At 44.2% G+C, this 16,100-nt stretch overlaps 1 protein-coding gene across 1 annotated transcript; it reads left to right on the top strand.

Moving 5' to 3' along the window:
• Positions 1 to 11,433: 11,433 nt before the first annotated feature.
• Positions 11,434 to 14,093, top strand: LOC128116851 (cytochrome P450 2D20-like). Its single transcript, XM_052748469.1, has 6 exons — positions 11,434 to 11,668; positions 12,309 to 12,485; positions 12,670 to 12,811; positions 13,009 to 13,196; positions 13,595 to 13,736; positions 13,837 to 14,093. Exons 1-6 carry the CDS (start codon positions 11,453 to 11,455, stop codon positions 14,013 to 14,015), a joined length of 1,044 nt encoding a protein of 347 aa, XP_052604429.1. The 5' UTR covers positions 11,434 to 11,452; the 3' UTR covers positions 14,016 to 14,093.
• Positions 14,094 to 16,100: the final 2,007 nt, after the last annotated feature.

Raw genomic sequence — 16,100 nt, 5'->3', positions numbered from 1 at the left:
TGTAGAGTGAATTCTAATTAGTGTTAATAACAAAAACCCAGAGCCAGATATTCAGGTAAATGCTCAAAGGTCAGAGAGACAAAGGAACGAGCCACAGCCAACTCTCACCTCACCAACTCCTCAGCTAAAAGGACTGAACTCCTGTCTCCTCCCACCTTAAATTCCTTTCTCTGCCCAGCCATATCACTTCCTGTCTCAACCTCCCTAGTGCTGACATTTAAGACATGTGTGCCTCCCAAGTACTGGGAACAAAGGCATGAGATCCCAAGTGCTGGGATTAAAGGTGTGTGCCATCACTGCCTGGCTTTGCCCTCTGATCTTCAGGCAAGCTTTGTAATATCATACACAAAATATCACCACATGTCTCCTTTTTTGTCTAAAATAAAAAAGGTTATAACATATAAGAAAAATTACATACAATAAATATATACAATATATACAGGCAATAATATCAATAATGTCTAGTCCATTAACGTTTGACAAATTCAGAGAAAATACTCCATATCTATCCTATCTTGGTGAATTCAAAAGGTTGTACCTAATTCAATTTCTATTCTAATTTGCATTACCAAAACTGTCTTTTGATGTCTCTCAAACTTATACAGTTTACACCTCTTTAGTGAGTTTCTTTTCTGGATTTGTTAACAAGGAAAACTATAAACTATCTAGTCTTCAACTCCATCAGAGATCTGAGAAGGAAATAATATTACCTAAATAAACAGGAAGTACAAGCAAGTGATTTCCAAAAAAATTGAGAAATGACAGAAACAGCTGGCTGCCTGAACAGTCACCCAAGGTTCCTCTGCAACATTGGGGCATCCATCTTCAGCCTACAGGCCTAGCATATCTGACAGACTTATCGTGAAGCAGGATTTTCTGAAGAGCTGTCCTACCTTGTCTTGGCAAAGTTTGGTAGTCCTTTGTTTTGTGTCCTGCTTGTCTTATTTGGACAGCATACTGTCAGCAGTTGAGGCAAGGGCATTTTCTTGCCCAGTGGCTAACTATTGCCATAAAGAAAGCAAACTTCATGAGTTTCTTTGATGCCCATTTGTTGTTGATTGTTTTTTGCTCTTTTTGGGGGGCCCGCCACCCAGCTCCCAAATAAATCACACATCAAGGCATATTCTTACTTACAAATACTGGCCTTAGCTTGGCTTGTTTCTTGTCAGCTTTTCTTAAATTATCCTATCTACATTTTGCCTCTGGGCTTTCTCCTTTTCTTACTTCTGTATACCTTACTTTCACTCTTATTCCATGGCTGGCTGGCTGGCCCCTAGCATCCTCCTCTCCTTGTTCTCTTATTCTTTCTTTTCCTTCCAGATTTCTCCTTTTATTTATCCTGTCTGCCTGCCAGTCCTGCCTATCTTTTCTCCTGTCTTGCTATTGACTGTTTAGCTCTTTATTAGACCATCAGGTGTTTAGACAGGCAAAGTAACAAAGCTTCACAGACGTAAACAAATGCAACATAAAAGAGTGCAACACATCTTTGCATCATTAAAACAAATGTTCCATGGTATAAACAAGTGTAATACATCTTAAAATAATATTGCACAACATTTCTGCCCCCCCCCCTTTTTTTGAGACAGGGTTTCTCTGTGTAGTTTTGGTGTCTGTCCTGGATCTCACTCTGTAGACCAGGCTGGCCTTGAACTCAGTGATCTGCCTGGCTCTGCCTCCCGAGTACTGGGATTAAAGGCGTGTGCCACCACCACCCAGCTCATTTCCCCCTTTTTGTCTAAACAAAAATGAAAGGGTTTATCTTTAAAATGGTAAAACTACATACAACAAAAACAATTATCAAGTAAGAATTACACTTACAATATTCTGTCCATTTGTAGTTAGCATATTCAGAGAAAATGATGCAGTATCTATCCTTAGTAAATTCAAAGTTTTATACTTAATTTACTTTTTATCATAACTAAAGAAAACTGCAACCATAACTATCTAGTCTTCAGCTGCATCAAAGACCCAGAAGGATATAATATTATCTAACAACAGAGACATTTGGCTGCCTGGACAGTCACCCAAAGTTTTTCTGCAATGTTGGGGCATCCGTCTTCAGCTTACAGGTCCAGGATATCTAGCAAACTTTTCAGTGAAGTAGGAAATTTGAAGGACTGTCCTGCCTTGTATTGGCAAAGTTTGTCAGTCAATTTCCTTTGTCCTCCAGAATGTCTGGCAGACTCTTCTGTGAAGAAGGGACCCTGAAGGACCATCCCACCTTGTTTTGGCAAAGTTCAGCAGTCACTTTCCTATGGGTCCTGCATGTTCAGTCTGCATAGCACATTGTCAGCAGTCAAAGGCAAGAGCAGTTTCAATGATAGCAAACTCCAAAAGGAGTTTCTTCAATGCCCATCATCTATGAAGTAAATTGGTGCTGCCAGGAGTAGATGTGTCTCATTGTCATGAAAAGCCATAAGTTAACAAGACATTTAAATGCCATATTCTATAGGCCTTTGAAGTGTTTGAAGACCATCTATCTATCTATCTATCTATCTATCTATCTATCTATCTATCTATGTATGTAATCTTGAAAACATACCTAATATATCTACAAATTTGATTGTTAAAGATGACTAACTACTGACCTATGTTTCTTGACTATCCTAAATAGTTCATAATAATAACTTTCAAAAACTAGAATTTTACCTTACATTTTTAAATGATCTGCATAGGTACAATACCTTAAACAAGAGTAGAAATATATATATGATATGTTGTAACAAAACCTTAAATTTGTATCAATATACAAAAATCCTTTAAAATATATATACAATGTAACAAAACTGACCTTAAATTTGTATCAATATACAAAAGTCCTTTAAACAAGAGTAGAAACATATATAAAGTACATTGTAACAAAAATGGATGACCTTAAAATTGTATCAATATGCAAAAGTCCATGTAGTGGGTAGTTGTTCCAGCTTTGACCTTGAAACACTGCCCCTAGAGTGACAGCAGGTAACTGCCACAGCTGCTCCTAGGGCTGACCTGCCCCTGGGGTGTGGCTGAGAGGGAGCCCCTTAAGACTCGAAGTGTGTACGTGTTTGGCCCTTCTGGATACCTCATGGTCCTGGAAGCTGGATGGAACACCAAGCCAGAGTTCTCCACTGAATGGTACCTCATCTCTCCTGGATCCTGTAACCAACCCCTATTGGCTGTAAGTTATCCCAGAAATAAACCTCTCTTGATTACCAGATAAATTATGAGGAATTGCCTCATTAATTACTGTAATAAGTCCATACCAATACAAAATATTTGAAATTAATAGTTGTTTTTTATTTTAAAATAGATTGGATAATCTACCCTTTTATCTTATCATTCCTATATCCCCCTAAATATAACAAACATCTATGACCCACCAATTAAACAAAATCCTCCCATACCTCTCTTGGGAATGTGGGCATTGTTTTCTCCAAACTGCTTCCTCCTGTCTGTGGATGAAGTATCTTTAGGGTCCCTGAGAAAATTTGAGATAATGGCCAAGTCCTGAGAAGACCATCTATAACCTTTGTTGATATCACCTATCAAGATTCAGAAGGTCTCCCTTGATTAAATCTGATCCATATTAATCTGGAATGAATGCACAGCCTCTTTTCTTTTTGTTTTCTGTGGAAACAAAAGCAAAACCTCTTTCCCAATGTAACACATTGTTTTATTTCTTTTTTAAATTTTTAAGGCATTCCTAAAATATCTAGGTTGGTTCAATTTAGCAGCCCAGTTCACAATCCCATGTCTCCTAGCAGCTGTCTTTTGCTTATCAGCATTCAAAAACTTCAAAATCAACACAATAACATACAGGATCCAGACTCACTGTGTATTTCCCATCTCTACATGACTTATTCTTAAAAAGGTCCTGAGTTCAATCCCCAGCAACCATATGGTGACTCACAACTATCTATAATGAGACCTATCATCTTCTCTGAAGTAGATTGGTGCTGCCACAAGCAGACATGTCTCATTGTCATTAAAAAAAAAACCTGTTATTAAAACATCTTAAATGTCATATTCTGTAAATCTCTGAAGTGTTTGAAGATGACCTGTCTATCTAAAATAAATCTCTGTTTGACCTTGAAAACATACCTAATATGTCTACAAGTTTGATTGTAATGACTACTAACTTGCATTTCTTAGAAATATCCTAATTAGTTTGTAATAATAACTTTCAAGGACTAGCAATTTGCATTACATTTTTAAATGAGTTGTATAGGTAAAATACCTTGAACAAGATTAGAAATGTATGTCCAGTATGTTCTAACAAAAGTAATATCAACTTTGTGTCAATATATAAAGATCCATATCAATGTAAAAATTTTAAAACTAGTAGTTGTTTTCTAAAAGATTCAATATATACTCTTTTATCCTATCATTTCTTTATCTTTTTTCAGAGTAGATTCAATAATCTACCCTTTTATCCTATCATATCTGTATCTTTTTTCCTCAGAGTAGATTAAATAATCTATTTTTTATCCTATTGTATCTGTATCCCCTTATTTCTTTTTCTTCTTTTCAAACAAGAACCCTGAATATTGTTGCTATGATTTATTGATAAATAAAACACTGATTGGCCAGTAGCCAGGCAGGAAGTATAGGCAGGACTAACAGAGAGGAGAATTGGGGGAACAGGAAGGCGGAGAGGAGGAGATAAAGCCACTAAGCTGAAAAACACCACCCAAAGATTGACTTTTGGACTACAAACTGCTCAAGATAATTTTGAGGTGGCTAGCTGAGATGATCCAGTCTCACAGACTACTCTAGTCAGGACTTGAGACAAGCCATGCACTTTCCCTGGCTCCCTGGATGCCAGCCTGCTGTCCAGGGAGCAGCATGTAACGGCACACAGGTAAAGCCACAGAACATGTGACGACATATAGATTAACAGAAATGGGCTGAGTATAAGTGGAAGAGCTAGACAATGGTAGGCCAGAGCAAATGGCCCAACAGTTTAAATAATATAAGCGTCTGTGTGTTTATTTTATAAGTGAGCTATGGGACTGCAGAGGCTTGACGGGACCCGGAGAGAAGCACTCCAGCTACAGAATATCCTTGGTTTAGCTTTTTTCCTGATCATTACCAATACAACTTGTAACCAACCACCCTAAACAATGACAAATATCCATAACCCCAAAAAACAAACAAACAAAAAAAAACTCACCCACCCCACCTCTTGGAAATGTGAGTGTCATGTCTTAAAATTATTTCCTGCTGTCTGGGAGAAATGGCATCTTTAGGGGATCCTGAAAAGAAAAATTTGGGTTAATAGTCAAGTCCTGGGAGAGTTAGCTATATCATTTGTTGTCCAGTCTCTGCATAATGGGAAAGTGCAGGGCTTGTCTCAAGTCCTGACTAGAGTAGTCTGTGAGACTGGATCATCTCAGCTAGCCACCTCGAAATTGTCCTGAGCAGTTTGTAGTCCAAAAGCCAATCTTCGGGTGGTGTTTGTCAGCTTAGTGGCTTTATCAAAGTCCAGGGGGAATCCTAGTTGTGGGATCCCATCACCTTTTTAGAGACTTCAGAGATCACATTAGTTCTTTAATTGCTCTGGGAAGGAGTTTCCTCCTCGATGACAGGAAACAACTGCACCGAATTTAATGTAGGGGCTTTCAAGAGATCCCCCAAAGCATTTCTGGACAGCAAAGGGTTACCTTGACTGCCCCTTGTTGATCTACATTCATTAGTCCAATGTCTGCCTTTGCCATACCTTCTGCATACTCCAGAAGGGAGGGACATTCTATTGGAATTCTTTTTTAGAAAAAACATTGTTCCTAGGAACGCCCTGTTTACAATGCCTTTTTAGGTGACCTTGTTCACCACAATTGAAACATTTGACATTTTGATTTTTCTTCAAACCTCTGAAAATCACCTCTCCTATTCAAGCATCATCATGGTTATGAGATTCAATATTGATTGTACCTAGGATCCATTCTTCTAAGGGTGCTGATCTTGCCTTTACCAGCCTAATTACCCTTTCTGCATTGTGCATTAGCATCTTCAAAAGCCAGAGATTCCATTATTATCTGTCTAGCTTCTGAATTTGGTATCATTCTATTTACTGCTGAAGTCAATCTTTGTAAGAAATCAGTGAAGGTTTCTTTTGGGCCGTATATGACTTTAGTAAATTACTCAGTTTTCTTTCCTACCTCTTCAGTTTTGTCCCAAGCATTCAAGGCTGCTGTGTAGCATAAAGCCAGGTTGTGGTCATCACACAGAGATTGCCTTTCTTCATTAGCATAATCTCCCTCTCCAAAAAGTTGGTCTTGGGAGATTTCCATGACTCTAGCCCTACTTCATTGTTCAATGGTCTTAGCCTCATCTTTCCACCAAGTCCTCCACTGTAATTGAGGAACAGGCTCCAAGACTGCTGTAACCACGTCTCTCCAGTCTGGAGGGATAATTCTATTACGAGTTGACCAAGAGTTTAACATCTGCTTCACAAAAGGTGAGAGCATGCATGCCATATGAAACTATTACTTTCTTGAATCTCCTCAAAGCTAACATTTGCACAGGAGTCCAGTCAGCTCTTACACAGTCTGAGGGATATGTATCATTTGGCAGTTCCTGTAAGGTTACAGGATAAATTAAGGTTGGCTGTTTGAAAACCTTAGGCTGTTTCTCTGTAACCTTATAATGCAATGTTGAGATTGGCTCTCCTTTAAATTCCTCAGTCTGGGTCTGAATATCTCTATGATCTGTTTTAACATGTTTTTCCAAAACTTTTATCTTGGCACTCATATTAACCAACTTTTAAATGATAAAACAAAATTGATCAAACAGATAATATTTATAGTTGACATTACATAAATCCCATCTTAATTAATTATCCTCTCATTTAATTGCTTCATTTTCAAACCGACTAGCATATTATCAAATAGAGACCTAACTCCCTCCATTGTAATAATCTTTCTCATTTTTTTTAATGTGGGAAAAAACTCTCTCTTTTAACTAATTCCTCCCCTTAAGAATTCCCAATTGTTTCACCAAATCTGCCAACGATGACGATTCAGATGTGAGGCTGACTGCCTCTGTGTAGAACAGTAGAAGCCTGAGTGGGTTTCAAGGCAGCTACCTAGTGTGGCAGCAGCCTGAGGAGGGGGTCCAGGGAAAGCCACAACCCACTGGGAGAGAGGAAGCCAGAGAGCCGGCCTTCTGCAGGGGAATGTGCAAAAGCAGCTAACTCCTGTGGCTTTTGGAGCCCAAAAGTCTGTGAAGTCTGCTGCAGAGAGGCTACAACAGAAAAAGTTCCCAGACTCCCTCAGAGGGCTTGAGGAAGCAAAGGAATATCTAGCTGCGGGGTAGTGACTCTGGCCACATGTAGCTCTGGCCTGAGCCGGTGGCTGCAAAGCCACAGGCAAGCATCTTTTTCGTGAATTCACGCCCCACAAGTTGGACATCAGATGTATTGAGAATTCTAATTGATCTTAATAACGAAAACCCAGAGCCAGCTATCAGGGTAAATACTGAAAGATCAGAGAGACAAAGGAACAAGCCACAGCCACCTCTAACTTTCACCACAGCCTGTTTTTCACCATTGTCCAATAAAACTATTATATTTTTGAATGAATCAAGGGATTAATCCCATCTCTAGATCAAAACCCTCATGATCTAATTGTTTCTGGAAAGGCCCATAGACAGGTTAGTATTTTACTAACCTCCAAGGGTATTTCTCAATCTAGACTCAATGTTGTCAAGTCCATTGATAACATGCAACCACCCCCACTGTCCATCCACAGATTTCTTCATCATCAGAACTGAAGCTCTGGGCCAGAGAGGTGGCTCAGCCAGTAAAGGTACTGGTTACACAAGACTGGAGACTTGAATTTGATCCCCAGGACCCGTAGAAAGGTAGCAAGAAAGAACCAACTCCTTGAAATTGTCCTCTGATCTCCACATGTGCTCACACATTAAGCACACACCAAACACAATTTAAAAGAAAAAAATTTAAGATCGATTTGTAGACAATAGCTCCCTATTCCTCACTCCTTTAAGCTGCAAACAACAACAGTGTTTACATGAATTTACATAGTGGAATCCCGCAGGTTTTATTTTTATGGATGGCTTCTTTCACCTTTGGTTCATTCACACTGTATGTAGCTGATGTTTGGCAGCATTTGTGGTCTCAATATTACATACAAATTTTAGGAATTTTGGAATCTAGTAGGAATTACATTGAATGCTTAGATCCCATTGAATAACAGATCTTTCCCCAGAACTTCCTTCCAACCTGTGAACAAGGCAAGCCTTCCTGTTTTAATGTTCTCTTTAAAATTTTACTTCTTGCCAGGAGGCATAGTGGTGCACACCTTTAATCCCAGTACTGGGGAGGCAGAGGCAGATCTCTCTGAGTTTGAGGCCAGCCTAGTCTACACAGCAAGTTCCAGGACAGCCAGAGCTACACAGAGAAACCCTGTCTCAATCCTGACACCCCCAAAACAAAACCAAAACCAAAACCAAAACCATTTTACTTCTTTAATGCATTCCACTTATATTATACATATTATCCTGTCACTTCTGGTGGTTTTTATAGGTTACTGTACAAACATTTTATTCATTGTTTGTGTGTGTGAGACCACTTCAGAGGGGAACAAATGCACATTTATGCACGTCCTCATTTTTGGGTGGAAGCCAGAGATCAAAATTGAATGTCCTCGTCAATTCTTCTCCACCTTGTTTGTTGAGACAATGTCTCAGTCAACTTGGAGCCCACTCATGAGCTAGACTGGCTGGCCAGCAACTGAGCACCTCCCTTTTCTGCCTCCCTAGCACTGGGATTGAAGAAGTGGTTGGCGAGTCCAGATCTCCGGAATGAATGCATGTCCTCATGCTTAACTGCAAGCGCCACCCTGTGAGAGCCACTGCCCTGCACTCAAATACGGGCTCTTTTTGATGCTGTTTTATATATAATACTGCTTGTCATTCAGTTCTCACATGGTTCCAGATACTTCATTGTTAGTTGAAGAAAAAATCATTTGGTTTTCTTGTGTTGACTTTGTATCTTTGCTGAATTTGTTTGATGTTCTCATACTGTATTGTGAAACCTCCCTGTTTCCTACATGCACAATTATACAATCTATGATCAATGATCAATGGGACACATCATCTCAAGTGAGCTGTGGCCTTGTGTCTCACAGACAAGCTCGCACTTGTTCTTCACTCAGAACCAAGGGACTCCACTGTGTCCACCATATTCCATTTGAGCTCAGGTTCTCAGGAGACTGATGACCTTGCCCCAGCTGCATAGGAAACAGTGACACCTGGAACCCGATTCGGTGGCTGCTTGGCTGTGCCCCAACCCCCACCCCCTTGAACTCTGTTCTTTGTTACCAGAAGTCATGAGCCTATCTTGGTTCCAGAACAGTTTCAGCCCACTGACAACTACTTCTACAACTTGGTAAGTTGGAATTAAGATGGTTCAGTGTGATGATCTAGCTCAGCATCTTCTTAGTTTTCATTTTAGGAATGAAAAAAACACTCATCCAGGAATTGTGTGACACTGATTCTCAACACTTTACATTTCTTTATATACCAAGTGTACATCATCTCAAGCATTGGAGGAGGAGGACATGCCAAGAAACAAAGGGCGAAGAAAAGACAGAGACCACCCTGTGACTAGTACCTGACCTAAGCTAATCACCTCCAGAGACTCTCTGACAGTTGATATTTACTCAATTCTCAGATCTGATGGAAGAAGAGCCCAGGTTCTGAGCCTGGATTTCCTGATCATTTCAGCAAATTCAGTCCAGTCCACCAGGCTCCACAGGCTGCAGCCACCTTCTTTCCAATGCCCCTCATTCCCACAAAACCATTCACTAGCATTTAGTTTACAGCAGGTGGTGTGTCCAGCTAACTAAGTGATCCTTGAGCCTCCAGGGCGGACTTACCCCAGGCTGTGGTATTGTCAACAAATCCCTCAAAACTCTGCCTGTGTGGCATGAGGAACGACACCCTTTCCGTCCCTATTATGATAACTGTAGACACAGGGCTCCACCCACCGAGAAACAAAAGGTGTGTAAAATTAGACACACTGGCCTCCATGAGAAAAGTACCTGGATGGACATCCTGCTGGCCTCCCCAGGACTCTCTGACAGTTTTAGACCATTATTCGGCTTTCTCAGATCACAGCTAAGAGGTCCCCAGGCTGTGAGTTTGGCCTTCCTCATAGTTGAGCGACCTCACCCCTGTACTCATGGCTCCCGGGATGGAGCTGTCTTCCCACACTGCCTGTCACTCATCCTCATTGACTAGCCACACAAGCCACTTCAGTGGCCCTTGCCACACAGTGATAGTGCCTGCAGTGTCCGTCACACCTCATGTCCTAAAGCCAGGGGTTCCATGAACTCAATCCATTCTGAGACAATGTCCTCGGGCCCCCAGAGCTCTGCCTGTGTGGCATATCACTGACTGACTTCCCTATACGTTGTGATCCTGCACTTGGAGGCAGAGTCGACTGGTCATCTTCCCAGTGTGCTCACAGTGCCCAGCCCACATAACCACAGTATACAGCACCCTGTGGAGCAAGTAATGTTTCTCCCCTGGAGAAGCACCAGAGAAGAGGTGAAAGGGCAGGAACCTCTGAGGCAGACCTTCCCTCACCTTTCTCACCCCTCCCTAAACACCCTGGCTGAACAGTAAACACAGCGCTCTCTCTCTCTCTCTCTCTCTCTCTCTCTCTCTCTCTCTCTCTCTCACACACACACACACACACACACACACACACACACATACACACACACACAGACCTGTGTGTTGAACTTTGATCATATAGTCTGCTGGGCACCTCACTTCCTAAGTGCTCTGTCCCTCTCCTTCAGCTTCGACAACGCTATGGTGATGTGTTCAGCCTGCAGATGGCCTGGAAGCCTGTGGTTGTGGTCAATGGACTGAAGGCGGTTCAGGAAGTGCTGGTGAACTGTGGAGAGGACACCTCTGACCTCCCTCCAATGCCCATCTATGATCACCTGGGCTATGGACACAAATCTAAAGGCAAAGAGCTATCCTGGGGAGAAGGCAGAGAGGACAGGGCTTGAGGAGCCGTGGACAGAAGATGGACAGGACCTAATGGAGGGGATGTGTTGAGGCAATGCAAGGGGAAGTCACTGGAATGCAGGGTGGAGACACTAAAGTGGCATGTGCTGCTATGTGACAACAAAGTGCTGGGACACTGGTGACTGAGACTGACCTCAGGGAAATGATGGGAGCAGAGGAGATGGCACAGACACATGTATCCTTGTTTACACATGGCACATGTATCCATGTTTATCCACGGATGTCCCTGCAGGTGTGGTGTTTGCCCCTTACGGACCCGAGTGGCGAGAGCAGCGGCGATTCTCTGTGTCCACCATGCGAGACTTCGGCCTGGGCAAGAAATCCCTGGAACAGTGGGTGACAGAGGAGGCTGGTCACCTCTGTGATGCCTTGGCCAAGGAGACTGGTGGGTGATGAGTGAGATGTAGAGATGTGGGCAGGCACATATGAGCAATACCATGACTTCCTTGCATCTCTGTTTCTAGGACATCCCGTTAATCCCATCACCCTCCTGACAAAAGGTGTATGCAATGTGATTTCATCCCTCATCTATGCCCATCGCTTTGAGTATGAAGACTCTTTCTTAAACAGGCTGCTCAAAACATTACAGCAAAGTTTTGGAGAGGACTCTGGCTTCATTGCTGAGGTATGAGTCTCGGCAATGTGCATGGCCACCTCTGTGCTGTAAAATCAGAATAATTATGCATTCAGGGTGAACGAGGTATGGTCTTGTGTGATAGTCAAATGCAGGAGGAAAAGCCTAGACCTTGTTAAATCTCAGATAACAGGAGGGAAGGAGTGGACAAAGGTCAGGGGCTCTAAAAAGGGACTAACTTCTGCCTCCTGTATACACGGAACCTGCACATCCTGTTAGATTTGCAGGGTAGAGTAGTCATTTGGTTCACCTTGGGCTACAAGACAGCCTAGAGGCTGGAAGTGAGGAAGAAGCAGGTTATGGGTTGGAACAAACAGACACTGAGTCCTTTGTGGAAGAAGCCAGGACCTGAGACTGGTCCAAATGAACATTGAGCAGAACCAGCTTCCAGGGGCAGGAGATAGATGGTCATTGGGTACAGGAACTTACCAAGTAAGCCTGGAGATCTGAACTGGATCCCTGGGACCCATGTGGGAGATGGATTTTACTCTATAATAGTTCTATGACAACCAAACAGGAGCCATTGTGTACATGTCTGGATGCAGATGCGCGCACACACACACACACACACACACACACACGATTCTTCATTAGCAGTAAAAGCATCTAGACTGTTGTGTTTCTTTCCCAGGTGCTGAATGCTCTCCCGGTGCTTCTTCGCATCCCTGGACTGCCCGGCAAAGCCTTCCCCAAGCTGACGGCTTTCATAGACTCACTGGATAAGATGGTGATTGAGCACAAGACATCCTGGGACCCTGCCCAGCCTCCCCGAGACCTGACAGATGCCTTCCTGGCTGAGATGGAGAAGGTGAGGACAGCCATGAACATGGGGCCAGTGCCTTTGGGCAGAAGTGTTCTGTGATTGTGATACCAGATGGGTGGGGTTTATATGTCACCTATGGACCGAACAATTGGGGTGCATGAACACAATGGTAGATGGCTTTGGGGATTACTGCCTGTGTTTTTGAGCCTACCTTCTCTATCTGTCCCAGGCCAAGGGGAATCCTGAGAGCAGCTTCAATGATGGGAACCTGCGTGTGGTGGTGGCTGACATGTTCATGGCGGGGACAGTTGCCACCTCTACCACACTGTCCTGGGCCCTGTTGCTCATAATCCTGCACCCGGATGTGCAGAGTGAGCCTGGCTGGGACTGGGAGGGAGCGTGAGGGAAGAAAGGTAAAAGTACTGGAGAAGCTGGGGGCTCCAGCATCATCTTGACCCAGACTCCCAGAAGTCTGATGGGAGTCTTAACTCGCCTATTCATCGAGTGGGAGAAGGTCAGTGAAGAGTCACCAAGGGACTGCTTCACTGAGGGGATGCTGTCCCTCCAGGCCGCGTCCACCAGGAGATCGATGAAGTCATAGGGCAGGGGTGGCGTCCAGAGATGGCAGACCAAGCCCGCATGCCCTACACCAATGCTGTCATTCATGAGGTCCAGCGATTTGCAGACATTGTCCCAGTGAATATACCACACATGACATCCCGTGACATTGAAGTACAGGGCTTCCTCATCCCTAAAGTATGAATGGAATCCCTTGTCCCAGGGTCACCACTAGGTAAACAAGGCTATAAAGACCAAGACACCACATCCTGGATTTCCACATGGTGATGGGACAAACCTGTGTGTGAGTATACAGCAGCCATAGCCCAGGATTCCCCAGGGAAGAGGGATGTCCAAGAAAATAAGCCACAGGGATTTTAGTGAGTACTATACACAGAGGCAGGTTTGATTTGGGTACCTATGGGATCATTGTCACAGGGCCTTGAATGGTACCAGAGAAGGTACTGAGAGGCTCTGAGGTTGGGGTGAATGAAAGAATCCAGTGTGTGCACAAAGAGGATGTGCATGTTAACTTGGTGAACAGAGTTATGTTAGCTGTATTCCAGTCCATGTTCACACCATGTGTCTCCTGCCAGGGAACGACCCTCATCCCCAACCTGTCCTCCGTGCTGAAGGATGAGACTGTCTGGGAGAAGCCCCTCCAGTTCTACCCTGAACACTTCCTGGATGCCCAGGTCCACTTTGTGAAGCATGAGGCCTTCATGCCATTCTCAGCAGGTCCTGGGGGGTGCCTGGCTCCATGTGTCTTCCCAGGGGGCCTTGGAGGGTGGAGCATCCATCAGGTCCCAGACTGACTGAGCCCCTGTCCCACCCACAGGCCGCAGAGCATGCCTGGGGGAGCCTCTGGCCCGCATGGAGCTCTTCCTCTTCTTCACCTGCCTTCTGCAGCGCTTTAGCTTCTCGGTGCCTGATGGAGAGCCCCGGCCCAGCGACCGTGGCATCTATGCATTGCCAGTTACCCCAATCCCCTATGACCTCTGTGCAGTCGTGCGCTAGAAAGAACAGCAGCTCCAACCTTCCCCCAAGCTTGTGATAATTGATGTCCAATAAACCCGTTCTGTGGCTGCCACTCTTTCCCAGTCCAACCTCCATCCTTGTGTCAACTGTGTCCCAAGACAACAGTCTACACTCAGTCTTCCCCCTCTGCCTCAGACCTCCTCTACGACCAGCTTTAATGTTGTGAGAAAAGAGTTTACTGAGCCAAGAGCAGTGGCACAGGCCTGAAGAATATCATGAAGGAGGCCAAGGCAAGAAGATTGCAAGTTCAAGGTCAGCCGGGGCTAATGGCCTGGACTTCTTAATGAGACCCTTCATGTAAAGGGGTTATGTAGTCACGAGGTTGTGATGCAGGAAGGAGGAGGGAATGAAAGGAGGGAGGTAGGAAATTTGACACACTATAGGAAGAGAGGTCGCTGTGCTGGTGTTCAGTGATTGACCCTAGATCTCACGGAAAGACCCATCAACGGCCACTGGGTGGGTGACCAACCACAGACAGACATCAAGACTCAATGGTTCTTAGAGGAAATGCGAATGGCTTGTGATGGAATTCAGCACGATTCTTTTTTTGGTGACAGATGTTGGTATAGGTCCCCAAGACCCTGAAGTGCCACAAATGGTTAAGAGGTCTCTCAGGCTAGACAAGCTGCTGTCCTCACAGCTCAGGCTTGCTGCAGGGAAAGGATGCAGGAGAAAATCTGGATTGGCAAAAGGTTACTGGTCAGAATCCTGCAGGATGGGAAGGATCCAGCTGTTCTGTCTGGGCTGTCTCTCCAGACTGAGGAGAGTGTACCTGGCAAGCACATGGGACAGATATGGGTGTTACTCACTAGGAAAGTTCAAGAATCTTGGGGCTTGAATATTTGGGGGAGTGGTGGTGCCAGGTAGAACATGGAGGCCTGAATACCCCTTAAGGCTTCTCTTATTCTCCATATAATCTTAGGACAGACTGCAGCGTCCAAAGTCCCTGAGCTCTTTGGCATGCTTTGAGACACAGCTGTGTGGGCACTCTGTTTTTGTTTTCCTTTTGGGAAAAAGAAAATATCCTCCCCCTGACTCTCTTTCTAGGAATGTCAGGGAAGATCCCCATACTACATCAGTAGTCAGACATTGGCTTTTGGAACATACAGAACCAAACACTCACTAAGCTCGGGTAACTTTATTTCACAGTCCTACCTCATTGCTGGCTATAGGAATAGCCATATTTTTCCCCAGCATCTCCTCTTCTTCCCTCCACCACCCTGATTTTGATTGTATATGCATGGGTATTTGCTTGCATGTGTGCAGTTCCCCAAGAAAACAGAAGAGTGCTTGGGATCTCCTGGGACCTGAGTTGCAGTTAGTTGTACACATCCTGTGGTTGCTAGGAATGAAGCCTGGATCCTCAGGAAGAGAAGCCAATGCTTTTCACTGTAGAATGATCTCTACAGCCCTCCTCTTACCCCTGTTTGATGGTGTAGGAAGGTCTTACTCTAGCCTGAGGCAATGTTCTACAGCCCCTATGCTCTGCATGTGTGACATGTCAGATGAGTGACTTGTCTATGTCCCTGGGAGCAGGGGTTCATTGACATTGGTGCCCCATATTCACAGTCCTTAGCCTAACATAACCAGTATGCACAGCTCCTGTGGAGTCAGCTCCCACATCCTGATGCCCTCCAGTGAGTAAGCACCTGGGGGAGGGAAGAAGAGACAGGAAACTGAGGTAAACCTCCCTAGACTGCTCCACCCCCTCCTGACATGCAGACTACAGAGAAAACACAGGAGGTCAACTCAAGACATAAGACAAAGGACAGCCTTCTTCCTTTTTTGGGGACCAGATACCAGGTTGCAGTAAGAGGTCTCCTTCCTGGTCCTAGGTGGCTGCTTTGGTTGATGTGAGATGTGACCAGAAAGACCTAGAAGCAGTGACGTACCCATGAGGTAGCAGACTGGAGATGAACTGTGGTGGCCTGTGGTCATATCCATGGCCATCTTCCTTTACTGATAGAGCTGATGCATTGTTGCAAGTTCTGGACTTGCAGCTACCTGCCAGGCTCTGTGCCAGTACTGGGCCTGAACTTGCAGAACATGTGGTATAGCTTGTTC

The sequence above is a fragment of the Peromyscus californicus genome, unplaced genomic scaffold (assembly GCF_007827085.1).
Source record: "Peromyscus californicus insignis strain IS unplaced genomic scaffold, ASM782708v3 Scaffold_20__1_contigs__length_68692818, whole genome shotgun sequence".
NCBI classification, from domain to species: Eukaryota; Metazoa; Chordata; class Mammalia; order Rodentia; family Cricetidae; genus Peromyscus; species Peromyscus californicus.
This window is presented reverse-complemented; position numbering and strand designations above follow the sequence as displayed.